The sequence below is a fragment of the Pan paniscus genome, chromosome X, assembly GCF_029289425.2.
Source record: "Pan paniscus chromosome X, NHGRI_mPanPan1-v2.0_pri, whole genome shotgun sequence".
Classification (NCBI taxonomy): domain Eukaryota; kingdom Metazoa; phylum Chordata; class Mammalia; order Primates; family Hominidae; genus Pan; species Pan paniscus.
Genome location: NC_073272.2, coordinates 123166214 through 123186380, shown reverse-complemented (window position 1 = coordinate 123186380; position 20167 = coordinate 123166214). Strand labels below are relative to the sequence as shown.

At 37.1% G+C, this 20167-nt stretch overlaps 1 protein-coding gene across 20 annotated transcripts in view; it reads left to right on the top strand.

The window, feature by feature from the left end:
* Positions 1 to 20167, top strand: part of THOC2 (THO complex subunit 2) — a 132888-nt gene that overhangs the window by 19526 nt on the left and 93195 nt on the right. For all 20 annotated transcript variants that reach the window (XR_010111333.1, XR_010111334.1, XR_010111336.1 and 17 more), the window contains exons 2-7: positions 674 to 732; positions 6650 to 6741; positions 10076 to 10127; positions 15866 to 15936; positions 16777 to 16898; positions 17465 to 17598. Coding sequence is in view for 13 of the 20 variants with exons in the window: in XM_008976731.5 (XP_008974979.4) it covers positions 674 to 732; positions 6650 to 6741; positions 10076 to 10127; positions 15866 to 15936; positions 16777 to 16898; positions 17465 to 17598 (530 nt within the window). In the remaining 7 variants the exon portion in view is untranslated. The remainder of the gene's footprint in view (positions 1 to 673; positions 733 to 6649; positions 6742 to 10075; positions 10128 to 15865; positions 15937 to 16776; positions 16899 to 17464; positions 17599 to 20167) is intronic.

The window sequence follows — 20167 nt, the reverse complement described above, 5'->3', positions numbered from 1 at the left end:
CACCATGCCCAGCCTACATGGTGTTTTCTTTCATCAGAATCTGGAGGCACATAATGTGTCATAGTCTTTTTTTCTTTTCTTTTCTTTACTTTTTTTTTTTTTTTTGTAGAGACAGAGTCTTGCTCTGTTGCCAGGCTGCAGTGCAGTGGCGCGATCTTGGCTCACTGCAACCTCTGCCTCCTGGGTTCAAGCAATTCTCTTGCCTCAGCCTCCCTTGTAGCTGGGACTACAGGCGCATGCCGCCACGCCTGACTAATTTCTTTTGTATTTTAGTAAAGACGGGGTTTCATTGTGTTGCCCAAGCTGGTCTCGAACTCCTGAGCTCAGGCAATCCTCCCGCCTTGGCCTTCCAAAGTGCTAGGATTACAGGCATGAGCCACTGCACCCGGCCCATAGTCTCTTTTAGTAATGTGAGCAGCCATTGGTAGATGCCTAGATTCTTTTATTAATTAGGGGTCTTAAATGGTGATATTCTAATTTCATAATTCCTTCTTTATTACTACAGAGGTATTTTTAATCTTCTATGAGTTACCAGTGGTACAGTTTGTATATGAAAGGCAGAATAAATGCTTGATTAAATTTTTTTTTACTTGCCAGTTGATATAATTTGCTTTATAAGAATCATCTCATGTTAGGGTGGAAATTGAAATACATGTTTTCTATTTTTTTCTAGTTTGCATTTATGTCGGATCCTCAGTGAAAATAAAAGCCATGATAGTTCAACATACAGAGGTAAGATTTTTAAAAGTATCTTAGTTATTTCTTGATTAAAATTAGTAACTGTCTGCTTTCTATTCATTGTTAGGTATGAAAACAAAAGGTATAAGATAGTTCACATTATATAAAGGTTTTACGTGGTTATATTATAGTCAGGATTAAAACTGCAGTTACAGTAAGACTATATCTCTGTATACTGATGTTATTTGACCTGCATTATAATGATATGATATTGCTTGACTTTTGTAATTGGGGCTTGGTGTATTTAGCTAAATTTCAGCAGTTGTTAGCTGTATCAATCATAAATATGACAGAAAAGATAACATGGAAAGAAAAATTGTTCTGATCTTATTTGCACTAGAAAATTTCCAGAAACTGAGGTTCAGTGTTTTTACTAAAGCTGGTTATGTTTAGGTGGTGTCTAGGGATCTTGTTAAAGGCAGTTGTCATGGGAAACATTCAAAGGAGTTGTTTACTGCATATCACAGATATGATTTATTAAATGAAATATGTAATTAAGCAGTATGTATTATAATTTTCCAGTAACTTTAGTTTCAAAGGATTTTACTATTTAACATTTTGTTAATTTAAAATTAGACATGTGGATTTGGCAAAGGAGGGGCAAAACTAAAAGTGATTGTGTCTAGTAAGTGTAAAGCATTTACAGTAGTATTGTTGGGGGTAAAACCCACAGTATTTTTTTAAATTAGAAAATACATTTTTATAACCGATATTCTTTGAAGCCAAAAATCATTAGATAAAATTTATTATGGTCATTTAAATTATGCTTTTGTGAATAGAAGATTAAGAACAATTTTACATATATATATATTTATTTTTGTTCTACCAAAAATCATGACTTTCATAATAGAGGATATACTTTTTTTTTTTTTTTTTTTTTTTTTAAAGTAGACAGGGTCTCTTTCCATTGCCCAGGCTGTAATGCAGTGGTGGTGTAATCATAGCTCACTGCGGCTTCAAACTCCTGGGCTCAAGCAATCCTGCCACTTCAGATTCCCAAGTAGCTGGGACTGCAAGTGTGCAACACCGCTCCTTGCTTATTTATTTATTTATTTATTTGAGATGGAGTTTCACTCTTGTTGCCCAGGCTGGAGTGCAGTGGTGCAATCTCAGCTCACTGTAACCTCTGCCTCCCGGGTTCAAACGATTCTCCTGCCTCAGCTTCCCAAGTAGCTGGGATTACAGGCATGTGACACCATGCCTGGCTAATTTTGTATTTTTAGTAGAGACGGGGTTTCACCATGTTGGTCAGGCTGGTCTTGAACTCCTGACCTCAGGTGATCTGCCCGCCTTGGCCTCCCAAAGTGCTGGTATTACAGGTGTGAGCCACTGTGCCCAGCCTTATTTTTTTAATTTATTTTTTGTAGAGATGAGGTGTCTTGCTATATTGCCTAGGCTGATCTCATATTCTTGACCTCAAGCAGTCCTTTCGCCTCAGGCTCCCAAATTGTTGGGATTACTGTCATGAGCCACCTTGCATAGCTGAGGATATACTTTTTAAAGAACATTTGGGCCAGGTGCGGTGGCTCACGCCTGTAATCCTAGCACTTTCGGAGGCTGAGGTGGGTGGATCACTTGAGGTCTGGAGTTCGAGACCAGCCTGGCCAATATGGTGAAACTCCATCTCTACCAAAAAAAAAAAAAAACAAAAAAAAATTAGCTGCGTGTGGTGGCGTGTGCCTATAATCCCAGCTACTCAGGAGGCTGAGGTACGAGAATCGCTTGAACCCGGGAGGCAGAGGCTGTAGTGAGCCAAGATCACACCACTGCACTCCAGCCTGGGTGACAGAGTGAACCTTGTTTCATAAAAAGAACATTTGGATGTGTGAGTGGAAGATGGTTTTTTTTTTTTTTTTTTTTTGAGATGGAATCTCGCTCTGTCACCCAGGCTGGAGTGCAATGGCACGATCTTGGCTCACAGCAACCTCTGTCTCCCAGGTTCAAGCGATTCTCCTGCCTCAGCCTCCCGAGTAGCTAGGATTACAGACGCCCGCCACCACGCCTGGCGAATTTTTGTATTTTTAGTAGAGATGGGGTTTCACCATGTTGGCCAGGCTGATATCGAACTCTTGACCTCAGGCGATTCGCACACCTTAGCCTCCCAAAGAGCTGGGATTACAGGCGTGAGCCACCGTGCCTGGCCGAAAATGTTTTTTTTAACAAAGGAAGAAGCCATTTTTCACCCTGTCATATGGGTAAGACCTGTTTTAAGAGTTAACATTCCTAGCCTGCCACCCCCCAAATTATTTTCTTGTTTATCCTGCTTATAAAATTGCATGATCACTCAAAAGATTTTTGAGGTTGATAGACAGTAATGTATTCTTGTTTAAGTTAGTTGACTGTCAGAAGTATAAGAATGTACAAAAAGACTCCTTTCTAAAAATACTTGGGTACTTTATCTTTTTTCTTCCCCGGGTTTAAAATCAGTTTTTAACATCTCAGTTAACTTTGATCTTGTTTGATAGAAACATTAGGTGGATAAAATAGAAGAATTTTCAATAAATGATAGTGTAAATAGTGTAACCATGTGACTCTGGATCTTTAATAACTATTAGATTATTGTTTATTTGCATGGTTCTGATTCACATGTGAAACCAGAAATAGTTATGAGTGTGGCCTTATTGGCTGAATTGCCATTGCTCTCCTTCTCTTACCCTTGCCTGCTTCCTTAACACATATACTCCTTTGATCTCTGTCAACAGGCAGGCGTTGGTTTGAGGGGCTCCAGTTTGTTGTCCTAGCAGGAAACTGACTGAATGTCATTTCTTCAGAATCTCTTTTCTGTCTTAGGGGTTTGAGTTCGGGCAGTGTCCCCTCTGACCTTTCTCTTTCTGCCCTTCCCTTGAATTAATTTCATTTCAGGCAGGCAGTTTCCCTTGCACACACTGCTTCTCCTTGTTTCTTTTATAAATCACCTTCCCCCCACCCCAGCCACTGCCAATGAAACAACATTGTAATGATGGCTAATAAACATGAGTAATTGGGGTACAGTGTGATATTTTGATACGTGTATATAATGTGTAATGATCAAATTAGTGTAGTTAGTGTATCACCTCAAACATTTATCATTTCTTTGTGTTGGGAAAATTAAAAATTCCTTCTAGCTATTTGAAAATAAACAGTACATTATTGTTTAAAAAAAACAAACATGAGTAGTACTAGCAATATTAGACATAACCAAGAACTGGTGTCTTCAACATTCAAACCCCGCAAAAACTAAGAATCTCTAGAAGTACCTTCTAGGGGCCTTTTTTTTTTTTTTTTGAGACAGAGTCTCTTGCTCTATCGCCCAGGCTGGAGTGCAGTGGTGCCATCTTGGCTCACTGCAAGCTCCGCCTCCTGGGTTCATGCCATTCTCCTGCCTCAACCTCCTGAGTAGCCGGGACTACAGGCGCCCGCCACCACGCCCGGCTAATTTTTTGTATTTTTAGTAGAGACGGGGTTTCACCATGTTAGCCAGGATGGTCTCGGTCTCCTTACCTTGTGATCCGCCCGCCTCAGCCTCCCAAAGTGCTGGGATTACAGGCTTGAGCTACCGCGCCCGGCCTCTAGTGGCTATTCTTGAAACTACTCTTTCTGAAGTGTTAACATTAAGATAAAATATTTTATTGAATTTTTTTGTAGATAACTATAAGGTTGTAAGTTTTCCTCCTCATTGTAAATATAAAGTTTTTCACCTGCAATATAGATTTTATAGGTTTCTGTGGAACTAACCTGACAGTTTTAAACCACCACTTACAGTTCTATGGATAAAACACAATAGGAGTTCCTAACCATTTTTAAATAGGCATTTAGAAAACTCGTGAATTAGGCTGGGCCTGGTGGCTCACGCGTATAATCCCAGCACTTTGGGAGGCCAAAGCGGGTGGATCACTTGAGGTCAGGAGTTCAAGACCAGCCGGGTCAACATGGTGAAACCCTGTCTCTACCAAAAATATAAAAATTAGCTGGGCGTGGTGGCGGACGCCTGTAATTGCAGTCACTTGGGAGACTGAGGCTGGAGAAGCGCTTGAACCCAGGAGGCAGAGGTTGCAGTGAGCCAAGATTGCACCACTGTACCCTAGCCTGGAGGGCGAGACTCTGTCTCAAAAGAAAAAAAAAAATAAGAAAACTTGTGATTTAGGGACTATTCGTTGCTGCTGTGTGGATTACAGTGTGATTGTTCTTATGTCACTTTAGTTTCAGCAAAATGACCCAGGTCACTTGTTCTCTATTTTAATCTCCTTCTGTGGTTAAGATTAGACTTCCCTGGTCCCCTGTGAGTACCAGAGGACATATTCTCATGGGACCTTAGTTTTTGATAATTGGCTATTTGTTCTTCTAAGTTATTGCTTTAAAAAAAAAAAGCCAAAAAAACCACCTTAATTGTCTGGAAAATTTTAAATAAGTATTATTTGTTGTTTGTTGTAAAGCATTTTATTCATGGAAATACAAAGCATAAAGTTGACCTCTTATACCTGCGATACCAAAATACAGAAATTTTTTCCTTTGTTTTTATATTGTTATTTAAAAGCACAACGTAGATATAGTTGTAAAATAGGCAGAATATATTTAATAAAGAATTCTTCATAAATAATTGGAATAATTATTAGCAATAGCAAATAGCAATAGCAAATGATTTAATGAACAAGTTAATTTTACTGCAAAATAGTATTTTCATTAAGGGGGGATTTATGTACATTTTGATTTCTATTATGTTCCTTTTTGTGGCTAGGAGTCATAGCAGGGGAGAAGTTTATTTTTATTATTATTTTTATTTTTTGAGACAATGGTGCTATCACAACTCATTGCAACTTTGATCTCCTGGGCTTAAGTTCCCGCCTCAGCCTCCTGAGTACCTGGCATAACAGGTGTGTGCCACCACACCTGGCTAATGTTTTTTTTTTTTTTTTTTTAGTAGAGATGAGGTCTCCCTATGTTGCCCAGGCTGGTTTCGAACTCCTAGGCTCAAGCCGTCCTCCTGCCTTGGCCCCACAAAGTGTTGGGATTTTAGGTGTGAGCCACTGCGCCTGGCTAAGAAGATTTTTAAAGTATTTGATTTTTTAACTTGCTGTTTGATTCTGAAAAAATTTTGATTCCACTCAAAAGGAGATTACAAATAGACTTTATTTTACATTAGCATCTTTAAAGCTTCTTGTTTCACTACTTTTCATGATTGGAAGGAGGTAAAGTTTTCAGTATATGGGACTTAAAAAAAAGATGACCAGAAGGAGGTGTTCACCTGACCACTAACTACCCACTCCAAAACCAAAATATCTTTTTTCAGGAAAGGGGACTGTGGTAATTAATAGTGAATGTTGCTACTTGTAGTTGACAGTTATCATAGAACTGCCATTTTATACATGTATTTTTTGTTTGATTTTTATGGGACAAAGAGATTTAGATTTGGGGAGAAATTTCTCTCACACTAGGGTATGGTTAAAACTCAGTAGTATATTTACTGCTATTCTTTATCTGTTGTCACTATAGTGCTGAGATTGAATTGAGTATATATCTGAAGTCTACTGGTGAGGAGAATGATTGGTTTGAATCCACTTGCTAGAGTTCATTGAATATAATTATAGAGACTCGAGTAGCATGAAAAAATGCTTTAAAAGTTTTTTGGGGGGAATCAGAATGCTATATGATGTGCATGGTGAATTTAAATATGTAAAATCTGTAGACATACAGAAAAAACTGGAAAGGAATGCTCAAGCTGTAGTTATAGTAGTGGAGAGATGGTTAACATTTTTCTAACCTTTTAATTTTGTGTTTTTGTGAAAATAAAAGAAAAAATTGCTAGAGGAAAAGCATTAGAATTATATTTTTCATTATTGATGTTTATAATAATTCTGAGACGTAGGAAATATATAGATTTACTTTTCATGTTCAAGAGACTGTATCCTTACATTATTTCTCTTATGTTCAACAGATTTCCAGCAAGCTCTCTATGAGTTGTCATATCATGTAATTAAAGGAAATCTAAAGCATGAACAGGCATCTAATGTTCTTAGTGACATTAGTGTAAGTATGTATATTTTTTTTAAGTTAATAGTTGTTATATATCTTTTTGCTTTGACACAAAGATCCCTGAAGTTTATAACTTGTATTTTATTCAAAATTATAGTAGTGGATGGATTTTTAAAATTTTCTTTTTTTAACTTTTTTCCCCTCAGAACTATGGAAGTGAGTAATGGATGTTTTAAGGTGACATTGGTAACCCATTTTTGCCAGACAGGAACATAGATAGTTTAATCTTTTTATCTGGTTGTTGGTAAAGTAGGAAATATCAGGTAAGCTGGTAGGGAGAAAAAAAAAAAGCCTGTGCTGTAATGAAATTAAGGTATCCATGGGTGGGGGAGGGGGGAGGGATAACATTAGGAGATATACCTAATGTAAATGATGAGTTAATGGGTGCAGCACACCAACACGGCACATGTATACATATGTAACAAACCTGCACGTTGTGCCCATGTACCCTAGAACTTAAAGTATAATTAAAAAAAAAGAAGAAATTAAGGTGTCCTTAATAAAAAATGCCACTCTAAAAAAGTAAATTGGCTAAAATATTTTTCTCTCAATATAGTATAAGCCATTTTTTGTTTGTAGTTATGTTTAGAAATTAAATATATTTTAAAATTGAGGATTAAATTATTTTAAATTGCAATTGTTTGGCTCTAACATTCACTTGGTGCCAGTTTTCATTTACTTATGGTTTAAAAAATATCGACTAGATTAAAAAAAACTCTTTTACATGGTTATTCTGTTTCACTCCTTCATTTATTGGAGAATTTAAGTTAGATTCAGACCAACTATTTTTCATGGTGGTTTGCCATTTAAATTGGAAAATGGGCTTTCAAATTGTAAACCAGTAGTTAAGCTTGAGGTTTTACAAGTGGCGTGCTGTTCTTTTATTATTAAGCTGGCTTTTAAACTTGTATATAAATAAAATTATCTTGTGTCTATGTATATATGTGTATATATACATTTATAATGAACTTGTATATAAATAAAATTCAGAATAGCTTTTATAATAGGTTTTATTAAGGTGTGGGATTTGAAGCTTCTTGGTCTCAATCTGAACTTCTCTTACTGTGTTTCTTTAATCTTCTGTAGCCTTTTTTTCTGTCAGGGGAGGTAATATTTGTATGTTTTTTGTGCTTTCCCAGGGATAGTCTTAAGGAAATTCTAAGTTTAGCTGTTGTAATTTTCCACCCCATATTGGGGTGTATTTGAGCAGTAGGAATTCAGTGAGTTTCCCTTTTGTCTCTAAATTATCTCCAGCTGATAACAACAGAATTAGTTCATGTTGGAGTAGTCAAATTCCTTTTTTTTAACGTTAAAAAAATTCAGTTGCTACCAATCTTTCTTAAACAACTAATATTTCATTTTTGAAAACTCTTGTCTTACTCTATTTTTGATCTTCAAGTGGCCTGAGTACTTGCATTTAAATAGACATAACCAGAGTTCAGAGCCCTTAAGAAATTTGAGGCTAAAATCTGATTGACAAGATTATTTCATTTTGTAAATTGAGCATTGGTATAGGTTTTAGTTTGTTTATGGGATCTGATTCTGATTCTTTTTTCATTTATTGAAAATGGATAGTTCAAGTGAATTTTATATATGTGTGTTTGGTTCTTACATAGCTTCTTCTTTCTTTTGAATACTTAATGATGTCTTTATAGATACTTCTGCAGCTTGATTGTCATGGCTTTCTCTTAGTACTATATACTGTCCAGTATCTTACCCACAGAAGAGTAACTTGTGCGTCTCCTTGCAGCTGCCAGATTTTTCTTTAGAATTTCTTTTAGTTTCTGAAAATAGGCTAATTTTAGGGTTGCTATACTGCCAGCAAACTGTTAACTGCAGTAAGTGAACTATGATCCCCTCTAATGGAAAATAGCCCTAAAATTGAGCGTGGGAGTGGAAAGTCAAGAGACAAGTCTAGAATAATGCTGAAGTTTTTATTCAGAAACAGGAGGATCCTTTTCTTTTCTTTTCTTTTCTTTTTTCTCCAAGACAATGTCTTGCTCTGTTACCCAGGCTAGAGTGCAGTGGCACAATCTTGGCTCACTACAACCTCTGTCTCCCAGATTCAAACAATTCTCCTGCCTCAGCCTCCCGAGTAGCTGGGATTACAGGCGCATGCCACCACACCTGGCTAATTTTTATATTCTTAGTAGAGACAGGGTTTCATCATGTTGGCCAGGCTGGTCTTGAACTCTTGACCTTGTGATCCACCTGCCTCGGCCTCCCAAAGTGCTAGGATTACAGGCGTGAGCCACTGTGCCTGGCCCGATTTTGGGTCATTTTCTCCAAAGGCTACAAGAGTAAATAAAGAAAATAAAGAGAATATTGAGCTCCAAAAAAGCGGGGAGGGAGGAGGGGAATAAGGGTTGAAAAACTACCTATAGAGTACTGTGTTCACTATTTGGATGATGGATTCGATAGAAACCCAAACCCCAGCATTACCAAATATATTCATGTAACAAACCTGTACATGTACCTCCTGAAACTGAAAACTGCCCAAACCAGCTTTTAGCTTTTTAGCTGGTTTTGTATTTTCAAGATTTCTGTTTTTCTGATACCATTATGATTTTTGCATAAATCAAATATTGACTCAGGCATGAGCACAACATTTAAAGTCTTGGATGAAAAATGTACAGTTTTTAACAGTCTTCCTTTAGGTAAGTATGAGGCACTCTAAATTCATGTGATTTCTAAAACGAAACTTCTTTGGAAAAATGTTACTCATTTGTGCTCTTTATTTCCCAAAGTGCTTGTTTAGGTTTCTGTTTTTTTATCAAGTTATTTCATGGTAGACATTTAAACATTTTTTGCAAACATTATCTTCTTCCTCTTTGTTATGAAAGTTTACTTGAAGAATTTTAATATTTGTCAATATAATGATGGGGTTTTTGTTTTTTAAAAATCTTTTTTCAGCACCACCTGGAAATCAATTTTTTTTTTTTTTTTTTTAAAGACAGAGTTTCCTCTGTTGCCCAGGGTGGAGTGCAGTGGTGCGATCTTGGCTCACTGCAGCTTCCACCTCCCGGGCTCAAATGATCCTCCCACCTCAGCCTCCTTAGTAGCTAGTACACCATCACGCCTGGCTAATTTTTTTTTTTTTTTTTTTTTGGTAGAGATGGGGTTTCACCACATGGTCCAGGCTGGTCCCAAACTTTTGGGCTCAAGTCATCTGCCCTCCTCGGCCTCCCAAAGTGCTGGGATTACAGGTGTGAGCCACTGCTCCCAGCCATTTTTTGTTTTTAAGTTTCACAGAAGAGTGTTATTATGAAACCCTAATACTTGCTGTGTGCTTTTTTGCTATTTACTGTAATTATATTTTTAAAATTAGGAATTTCGTGAGGATATGCCCTCCATTCTTGCTGATGTATTCTGCATATTAGGTAGGTATTAAGCCTTTATTTCACCTGTAATGTGCTGTTTGGTAAATCAAATGTTTGTTAAATAAAATGTTTTAAACTAAGAATTTTACAAATGTTTCTGCAAGTCTAGAAGCAAATTGATTCTTTGTAGAGAATATAGCAATATAAGTCAAATGTCATAATCAATGTTATAAACAAGCTTTAGAGGTATAATTCAAATTGTTTGAGTTTTTGACAATGTAGATTTGTATAAATTTGAGCTAAATTAAGTCATTTCAAGTTAAAAGGCCAAGTTTTCTGAGATTTGGTAACCAAATAATCTTATTCAATGCAGGTTTTCAATGAATGATGTCAGAATCTCAGACTTAGGACTCTCAAGAAATACTTACTTTGCTCTTGTACTCTTTTGATTCTTAATTTTAGAAAGAGCAAGAAGAGCCAAAGTAATCAAAAGTACTTTTGTTTTGAGGATGAGAAACCAGCTTTGGGAATAGCAACTTCTTTATTTTTCCAGAATAAATAAGGGTTCATGCAAGATAAAAAAAGGAGTATTTCTGTGACTTAGAATGAAATGTAGTATCCCATGGCATGGATTTAAACAATAATGTTTATTATAATTTTTTTTCTCTAATTTTAGATCTAGATGAAAATAACTGAGCACAGTTTTCCCTTCAGTCAGTCCTGTGCTTTCTTTTCTTTTCTTCTCTTTTTTAAGACATGGTCTTACTCTTTCGACCAGGCTGGACTGCAGTGGTGTGATCTTGGCTCACTGCAGCCTCAACCTCTTGGGCTTAAGTGATCCTCCTATCTCACCGCCATGCCCTGCTAAAATATATATATACATATAAAATATATATATATACACATATATATTATATATACAGATATATATATTATATATTATATATGTGTATAATATATATGTATATATGTTATATATGTATGTATGTAATATATATTATATATATGTATATATGTAATTTATATATATCTGTATATATATATTGGTAGAGATGGGGTTTCACCATGTTGCCCAGGCTTGTCTGGAACTCCTGGGCTCAAACGATCTGCCCACCTGAGACTTCTAAAGTGCTGGGATTATAGGCATGAGCCACTGCACTAGGCCCAGTCTTGTGCTTTCTGTAACTTTGAATCTAATAGAAGACATTGCCAAACATTATTATATTCATTTTATTTATTTAGTTAGTTTTTAGAGGCAGAGTCTCGCTATGTTGCCCAGGCTGGTCTTGAATGCCTGACTTCAAGTGATGCTCCCACCTTGGCCTTCCAAAGTGCTGGGATTATAGGTGTGAGCCACCGCACCCGGCCAATATTCACTTTAAAATAAGACATCCTCTGCAGGTTTGTGAACCTGGAATGAATTGTTTTAGGTCATTAATCTTAATTCTTAGAATTAGATAAATTACTTAAATATCTTACTGAGAATTTAGAATTTGTTCTTGACAAATATAAATCCTGGTGCTTGATCCTTCAGGAAGTTTCAGATTTCCTGAGTTCCCGGTAATGTTGGGAGTAGGTCAAAATGTATGTTGACTGGGAGTGATAAATGAAAAGAGAAGACCATTGATGAGATGACCACATGTCCCAGTTTTGTTTTGTTTTCACTGGCTAATTATTAATAGTACCCTCTTTTACTCTCATAACTATCCTGGTTTGGATGATAGAGTATATGTTCATGATATCTGTTGGATTGATGTAAGCCAACCAAAAAATGTTTTAAGCTAAAATTTTTAGTGAGGCACTAAAGATATTACCTTTTTTTTTTTTTTTTTTTTGCAAATAAATACATCATGAAACAAATTTCAGTTAAAAATATTTTTACTATAAATTTGTAAGACTGTAAGACAGATTTGTAGGTAACATTTTGTGGAAGCTGTTGTTCCTTGATAGTGTCAGGAGTATATCTTTCTTTGGCTAATCATCAATTATCAGCTTATTGGCCTTAGTAATTTCTTTATTGACTTACTAGATTATATTTTTCCCTTCATAGTTATTTAGTAATATGAATTATTGTTACAAGTCATTGTCTTTTACAAGTAACATGAATTCATGAAGATGATGCTTGGTTGCTTTTGGGAAATTTCTCTTAGCCTATCCAGTCCATTTTTTGTTTGAGATGGCATCTTGCTCTGTTGCCCAGACTGAGTGCAGTGGCACGATCTTGGCTCACTGCAACCTCTGCTTCCTGGGTTCTAGTGATTCTCCTGTCTCAGCCTCCTGAGTAGCTGGGATTACAGGCGCGTGCCACCACGCCTGGCTAATTTTTTTTGTATTTTTAGTAGAGATGGGGTTTCACCATGTTGGCCAGGTAGGTCTCAAACTCCTGACCTCAAGTGATCTGTCCACCTTGGCCTCCCACAGTGCTGGGATTATAGGCATGAGCTACCGTGCCCGGCCTATCCAGTCCATTTTTATAAGCAAGATTATGACGGCAAACTTGGAAAGAGGATTTCCCTCACCTGCTCCCTCACTCACCTACCCTCACCCTTGGCAGAAAAAAAATGATTCACGTGTGATCCCAGATCAAGGATGGGGAATAGGAGTAAGAATGCTAGCTACCTCTAATAATAATGATGATGATGATGACAATAATAATGATAACAATTTAAGTTCTGCTTTTAGAGTACCTTCCATGTTCTAGGCATTGTGTTAAGCATTTAATCTTTGTTTTAATCCTTACATCAACTCCTGTAAAGGTGGTAGGAGTACAGATCAGAAAAATGAGGTTCAGCGAAGCGGTGATTTTTCAAGGCCATGCAAGCCAGTAAGGCAGAATTTGAACCTGGGTCCCTTTGGCTCCACAGCCTATGATCTTTTTATTACATCATATTGTCATTCTAAATGTTGACAGTTACAAGGGAAATTAGTGCTGCACTTTCCGGGTTAAGATAGCAACTTCCTCCCCACCCCTCCCACCCCCCCCACCCCCTCACCCCCTCACCACCTCACCACCTCCCCACCGCCGCCCCCAGCCCCGCCCCGAGAATGGAGTTTCAGTCTTGTTGCCCAGGCTGGAGTGCAGTGGTGCAATCTCGGCTCGCTGCAACCTCCACCTCGTGGGTTCAAGTGATTCTCCTGCCTCAGCCTCCTGAGTAGCTGGGATTACAGGCATGTGCCAGCACGCCTAGCTAATTTTTGTATTTTTAATAGAGATAGGGTTTCGCCCTGTTGGCCAGGCTGGTCTCAAACTCCTAACCTCAGGTGATCCGCCTGCCTTGGCCTCCCAAAGTGCTGGGATTACAGGCTTGAGCTACCATGCCCGGCTGATAGCAACTTTAACAGACTAATAGTATGAAGGTGAGGGGGCATGAGAGCTATAGAAAGGGGGAGTCTGCTGTAAGTTGATATGCTGATGGGGCCTCTGGGCTGGGGTAGGTAATTGGTGATGCTGGGCACTAGAGCTGGAAATAGCTGAGGGCTTTTTATTGAAATCATAGGGGAAATTAAAGAGAATTTATTCGAGGTAAAGGAGTCAGGGATAATAAATGAGTTTATTAGAATGGTGTTATGAGTTAGAGCAAAAAGAATAAAGAAACCAGGGAAGGTACAGTTGGGATAATAGAGTCCTGTACTGATTGTTGAGATAGCTCAGCTAAGAAATTTACTGAGACTCTTTTAAGCGTTTCCTAACATTGTCAGAACCCAAGAGAATGGTTAGACATTTAAGTAATTTATCCAATTCTAAGAATTAAGATTAATGAGCTAAAATAATTCATTCCAGGTTCACAAACCCTCAGAGGGTAAGTGTCTTAATCAGGTTAAGTGGCTGAGAGGAGAGACTTGACTTGAAGAGGATGAATCTGCCATCCAGTGCCCCTGATCTTAGGGACCTTGAGAGGTAGATCTTAGGGACTTTAGGGCCCTGGAGCATAGATACATGTTGGGTAAAAGAATGGGCCCAGTTTAGCCCCAATCCCTTAAAATCAGTATCTTTAAAGTTCTAGACTGAGGAGGGACCAGAAAACCAGATAGCAGGGCAACAATTGGGAGTCCCTGAAAAGGATTGGTGAGATACACATGGGTTAAAAGTCTTAATGAGAAATTGAGATTGTATTGTAATTTACATTGCATAAATTACACCCTAAAATTTCCTTAATACACATGAGCTAACTGTGTGCTTAGCTACGGTGGCCAGGATATGTAGAAATGGCAACTGTCCAAGAAGGGAAAGTCAAGGGCCAGGAAAATGTGGATATGTTTGATGAAAAATCCCCTTCTCTTTTGATTCTTAGTGTTGGCAGTAGAACATGTAGATGACAATTTTTATTACTTCACTAAAACCAGTGCTTCTCTTTATAGCATATTCTAAATTATGAGTTGACTGTAAAATTAGGTTAATAGTATATAATCAGTTAAAGCAGTAATCCTGAGATCAGCCTTGTTTGTAATCCTGCCAATGCTGGTTGAAATTTTTGGTGCTTGGCATTTGGCACTAATTGTTTTTTTTCTTCCACACTTCAGATCAGAAAATTTTTTGACAAATTTTCTGAATAATTTACTGAAACTCTCAGTTTTTAAATATTTCAGTAGGAAGATAAAAATTTTGAATAATTTCTATTTACTGACTAGAATTATAATTCAAGATAAGATGTTAATTTTTTTTTTTTTTTGAGACAGAGTCTTACTCTGTCACCCAGGCTGGAGTGCAGTGGCGCGATCTTGGCTCACTGCAACTTCTGCCTCCCAGGTTCAAGTGATTCTCCTGCCTCAGCCTCCCTAGTAGCTGTACTTACAGATGTGTGCCACTGAGCCCAGCTGATTTTTGTATTTTTAGTAGAGACGGGGTTTCATCATGTTGCCCAGGATGGTCTTGAACCCCTGACCTCAGGTGATCCACCCGCTTCGGCCTCCCAAAGTGCTAGGATTACAGGTGTGAGCCACTGTACCCGGCCAAAAATATTTAATACTGTCTTTTCATAAGGTTGGTGGCCAGGTAGCTTGGTTAGAACATGGTAATTTGACCAGGGTGGCGAAAGTCATGGGTTTGATCTTCATGAGTATTAGGATCTTTTTTTTTTTTTTTTTTTTTTTTTTGAGACAGAGTCTCGCTGTCGCCCAGGCTGGAGTGCAGTGGCACGATCTCGGCTCACTGCAAGCTCCGCCTCCCGGGTTCAAGCGATTCTCCTGCCTCAGTCTCCTGAGTAGCTGCAATTACAGGCGTGTGCCACCACCCCAGGCTAATTTTTGCATTTTTAGTAGAGACAGGGTTTCACCATGTTGGTCAGGCTGGTCTTGAACTCCTGACCTCATGATCCGTCCGCCTTGGCCTCCCAAAGTGCTGGGATTGCAGGCGTGAGCCACTGTGCCCAGCCTGAGTATTAGGCTCTTTAGAGTTAGAAGAAATCTTTGTTATAACCCTGTTCAACTTTCCACCTAAAATAATCTTTTTTTTTTTTTTTTAGCATCTCTGACAAGTGGTCATTTAAACTTTGTTTGAATGTTTCATTTTTTGCGAACAATATTTTTTGAAGCTTTGTTGCTTCCAGTGCCATAGCAGGTAGCTCCAGTGTAGTTGATGTACTGTTTTATGGATCTGTCATAGGTCACAGGGTCAATCTCCAGTTTTAGGAGAAATTAAAGCATTCATATAACATCTCATGTTACCATAGTTTTGAATTTTTCCAAATTCAGATTGAGGCATTTTAAAATTAGTTAGTTTCAAATAAAATAAGTATCTTACTTTAGTGCTGGGGAGTCTAGACAAATCAATCAAACTTTTTTCTTCTTCATCATTATAGATATTGAGACAAATTGTTTAGAAGAAAAAAGCAAGAGAGACTATTTTACACAGTTGGTATTAGCATGTTTGGTAAGTTTTTAAAAATATTTTTCCCTTTTAAAAATCTGCATTAAACAGTTGTAATAGAAGTTAATCATGTTAATGAAGGAGGATATTGACATTCAGTTGACTTTTCTCATAAGGTGAGATTTGGGTTTTGAAATGGAATGTTTTGTGAAATAAGACATGCTGTTTCTATGAAATAAGCTTGTAACCATATCCATATCACTTAAACTGTCTATACATTTAAAACCTTTGGTGATATTCCTGACCTAGTAAGTTCCTAAGAAAAAGGTAAGCATTTATAAAGTAAGTAGAAATGATTGTAGACAGCTTTTAAATGGATTTTTTTCCTCATAAACTGTTAAGCAAAGAGTAAAAGAATAGAGGTAGTTTAAAAATGATAAATTCTAGAACTTGCCATGATTGTTGTCTGGTAAACCATTTGTGTTCATAAATTTAGAACCAGGGAGCACTGCCATGGTTGAGACCTGGAAGAAGGTGCTTGTCTTTGCTATACTAGAATTTAACTTAAAATAGGAGGCTATTAAGTGCTGTATTAGGTGAAAATCCAGATAAGCCAAATGCAGTCATATTGAAAATTTCATCTGTAGTTCTTGTCATTTATAGGCAGTATACAACATGCATATAATTTTATAGTGAATTTTTTGAAAGCCGTTTATTAAATATTTCAATATTTGGAGTCATAATATTTGTTAAATTGAACTTCTAAGCCTTTTTATAAATTGTAGATTGTTATATAGAGAATGTTATTTTTGTATTCTTATTTAGGAAGCTTTAGTTTGAATATATTTAACATTGTGGATGCAATGCTAAGGAATAAATGACCTTTAATATTTTTTAATACAGTATTTAGTTTCAGACACAGTTCTAAAGGAACGCCTGGATCCAGAAACACTGGAATCATTAGGGCTTATCAAACAATCACAGCAATTCAATCAAAAGTCAGTTAAAATCAAGACAAAACTCTTGTAAGTACACGTATCTTATGTTGCAGATCAAGTATCTGAGTATGTTTTTTCGTTCATATTTTGAATGCTAGTAGCTTCTAAGGGGACTTTGAAGATTGTTTTTTTTGTTTGTGGTTAGCATGTCTTGTGTTTTTTGCCTTCTAAAAGTAGCCTAATATTGAGTCATCAGTGACCTTTACCTGTGCAAAACCTTTGTTACTTTTGCCCATATTCAAAGTTAAAATAATACTCATGCTTTCATCATTAGCAATAAAATAATTTATGACTGTGGCTATACTCAGGGTATATTCTTAGAGATGGAAATAGTGATATGTTATTGTTCCCTGATATTAACAATATCCTTTTCTTGTGTTACTGGTTTTCCCTATGTAATTAATATTGGGGTTCTCATATGAATCACTGTTATTTTCTACTCTAAAAGGTACACAAAGAGGTAAACTTTCAACAACTATTCTTAGGATTGCTGTAGGTTGGAGATAAGAAAATTCAGTGAGAATACAGTACTCTGTGCAAGCTTGTTCATTAAAATTAATTTTATCCCCTTAATGATATTTATCTGATTTCAGTTATAAGCAGCAAAAATTCAATTTGTTAAGAGAAGAGAATGAAGGTTATGCCAAGCTGATTGCTGAATTGGGGCAAGATTTATCTGGAAGTATTACTAGTGATTTAATCTTAGAAAATATCAAATCTTTAATAGGTAAGACATTTATCTGTATAGTGTGTGTTGTTAAGGTAACAAGTTATTTTAGCTATTGGAGAATATCCATAAAGACAAAATGAGTGCATTCCATCTATTTTTTTTTCAGTTAAGGAATGGGAGAGGTGTTTAGCTTTTACTTTTAATGGTTTATCAATAATTATAAAATTTAGCATGATATTTGTGAGAAATCTTATTGTCACTATACCTTGTATGTTAATATTAGGTCCTGCTCTGTCTAGTCTTTCTTTTTTGTGGAGGGGATCCTGAGTGGTAAGCCAACACTTTCAAAAGAGAATGGATGACAAAGAACAGGATGGACTGTTCTGATAGAGTGCCCTACGTTTCTCTAGTATTTCTATTTTTAAGTATTTCTCAACCATTTTATGGAGGACCAAAAAGCAAACATGAAAACTTTAATACAGTAAATCTTCAGTGAACTTTTGAAACCTACAGATGTGTAATTTTGAACTTGATTTTCAAAATAACTTTACAAGGGACTTTGATACTTATTTTATCTTTATAGTAGCCTTTTAAAGTAAGTGCAACAGCTGTTGTAAAAGTGTAACAGATAGGAAAGTTATTATTCTCCCTACCCTTTAAGTAGAATTCCTGTAGCATTACTGTTTTCTTTTTATTTGCATTGAGCATTTGGAAGAAGTAGTTGACTTCTGTAGAAAAGATGAATGAGCACTAGAAAAATAGGGTAATCCAGATTTTCCTGAGGTAGAAAGAGTTTTTTTTATTATTTACTAGGTGTTGTGCTATCTTAGGGAAGATTTTGCAGTACCTGGGTCTTGAGACCTGCCAGAGGAGTCATATTTTGTGCCTCACTAGTTGTTTCTTAGGGGTGCTTATCCTCAGCTTCTTGGTTCTTTCTCTTTTTTTGGAGTTTATATATGACTAAGAAAGAGGGAGAAGGTGTCCCAATCCTTATCTCCTTCCTCTAGTGCTTTGTGTAGGAATCCAATTAAAACTATATTTACTATAATCACCTTTGTTCTTACCAACAAGTAAGTAGCTTTTAGTTTATTTTTTAAATTTTTGTTTATTTATTTTTTAAGAGACGGGGTCTCGCTATGCCCAGGCTGGTCTTGAACTCATGGGCTCAAGCGATCCTTCTGCCTTGGCCTCCCAAAGTACTGGGATTACAGGCATGAGCCACTGTGCCCAACTAAATAGCCTTTTGTTTAAATTTACTCTTTTCTTTGAAGTTAATCTAGTTCTGGCAGCTGATCTAGTGTCTTTGTTGTTTCTTCCAGTTGTCAATTTAACACCAAGATGGGTGGCCCCCTAGGGCTGTGGGACTCTTGCTTAACTGTGTGGCAGTGACCCATTTTTAAAAACCTTCCCATGGTGGTTCCTTAGTTCCTTTCTGTTCTTTCTTTCTCTTTTTTTTCTTTTTTTTTTTTTTTAGATGGAGTCTCACTCCGTCACCCAGGCTGGAGTGCAGTGGCGCAATCCCAGCTCACTGCAACCTCTGCCTCCCGGGTTCAAGCAGTTCTCCTGCCTCAGCCTCCTGAGTAGCTGGGACTCCAGCCAACACACCCAGCTAATTTTTGTATTTTTAGTAGAGATGGAGTTTCGCCATGTTGGCCAGGTTGGTCTCAAACTCATGACCTCAGGTGATCCGCCCGCCTTGGCCTCCCAAAGTGCTGGGATTGCAGGCTTGAGCCACTGTGCCCAGCCCCTTTCTGTTCTTTCTAGGGTAGGGGCCACACTTTCCTGAGTGTTTTTTGATCTAGCTTGAGAAGGTTTTCAGTACTGCTTTGCTATAAGTTTGTCTTTCCTTGTATCCTGTCATACTTACTTAAGATAGTATTCCCCACATAAAAATTCTGTGCTATGTTTTTGTTTTTTTGTTTTTTTTTACTTTATATCCTTTTTTGTTGACATCTGTTTCTTCTATTTCTTGTGAGTTTATACCTTTTTATTCCTTTGTTATTTTGGGAACATTTCAAAGAGGGATTTTTTCTTGAAGGTGTTCTTTTATCTTACTAGAAAATGTACACTACTTACTTTTCTTGAACTTTACTCTCAGGGAGAACAGGCTATGATCCTGTTTCTGAAGAACAGTGTAACAAGCACAACTGCAAGCTCATGAGGTATATGGACAGTCTATGAGTATAAACAATTTGATTTATTGGGCTAAACCTATATTTTAACCCACCAAGTAGCAGTCAAATGTCACCTTCTTAGTGAAGCCTTCCCTGCCCACCCCTGTCAAAACTCCCTGCTATTCTCTGATTATTTTTCTTTTTTGCATATATCACCATATAATATGCTCTGTACCTCCTCCCCCTCCACCTGTGATGTAGGCTCTGTGAGGACTGGGGTTTTGTTTGGTACCTTATCCTTAATACTTGGTATGTAGGTGATAAATAAATACTGGGTAAAAAAGGAATGAATATTTCCTCTATTCTTGTATAATCTATACTGACTCTTAGCTTTTTTTTCCTGATATGGAGAATTTTAGAAAGTTCATCTTCCTGTCTCAGTGTTTATTTATCTCTGACTAGGTGATTTCCTCCTCCCCCAATTGTCTGAGAAATGAACTTTTATTTTTTTG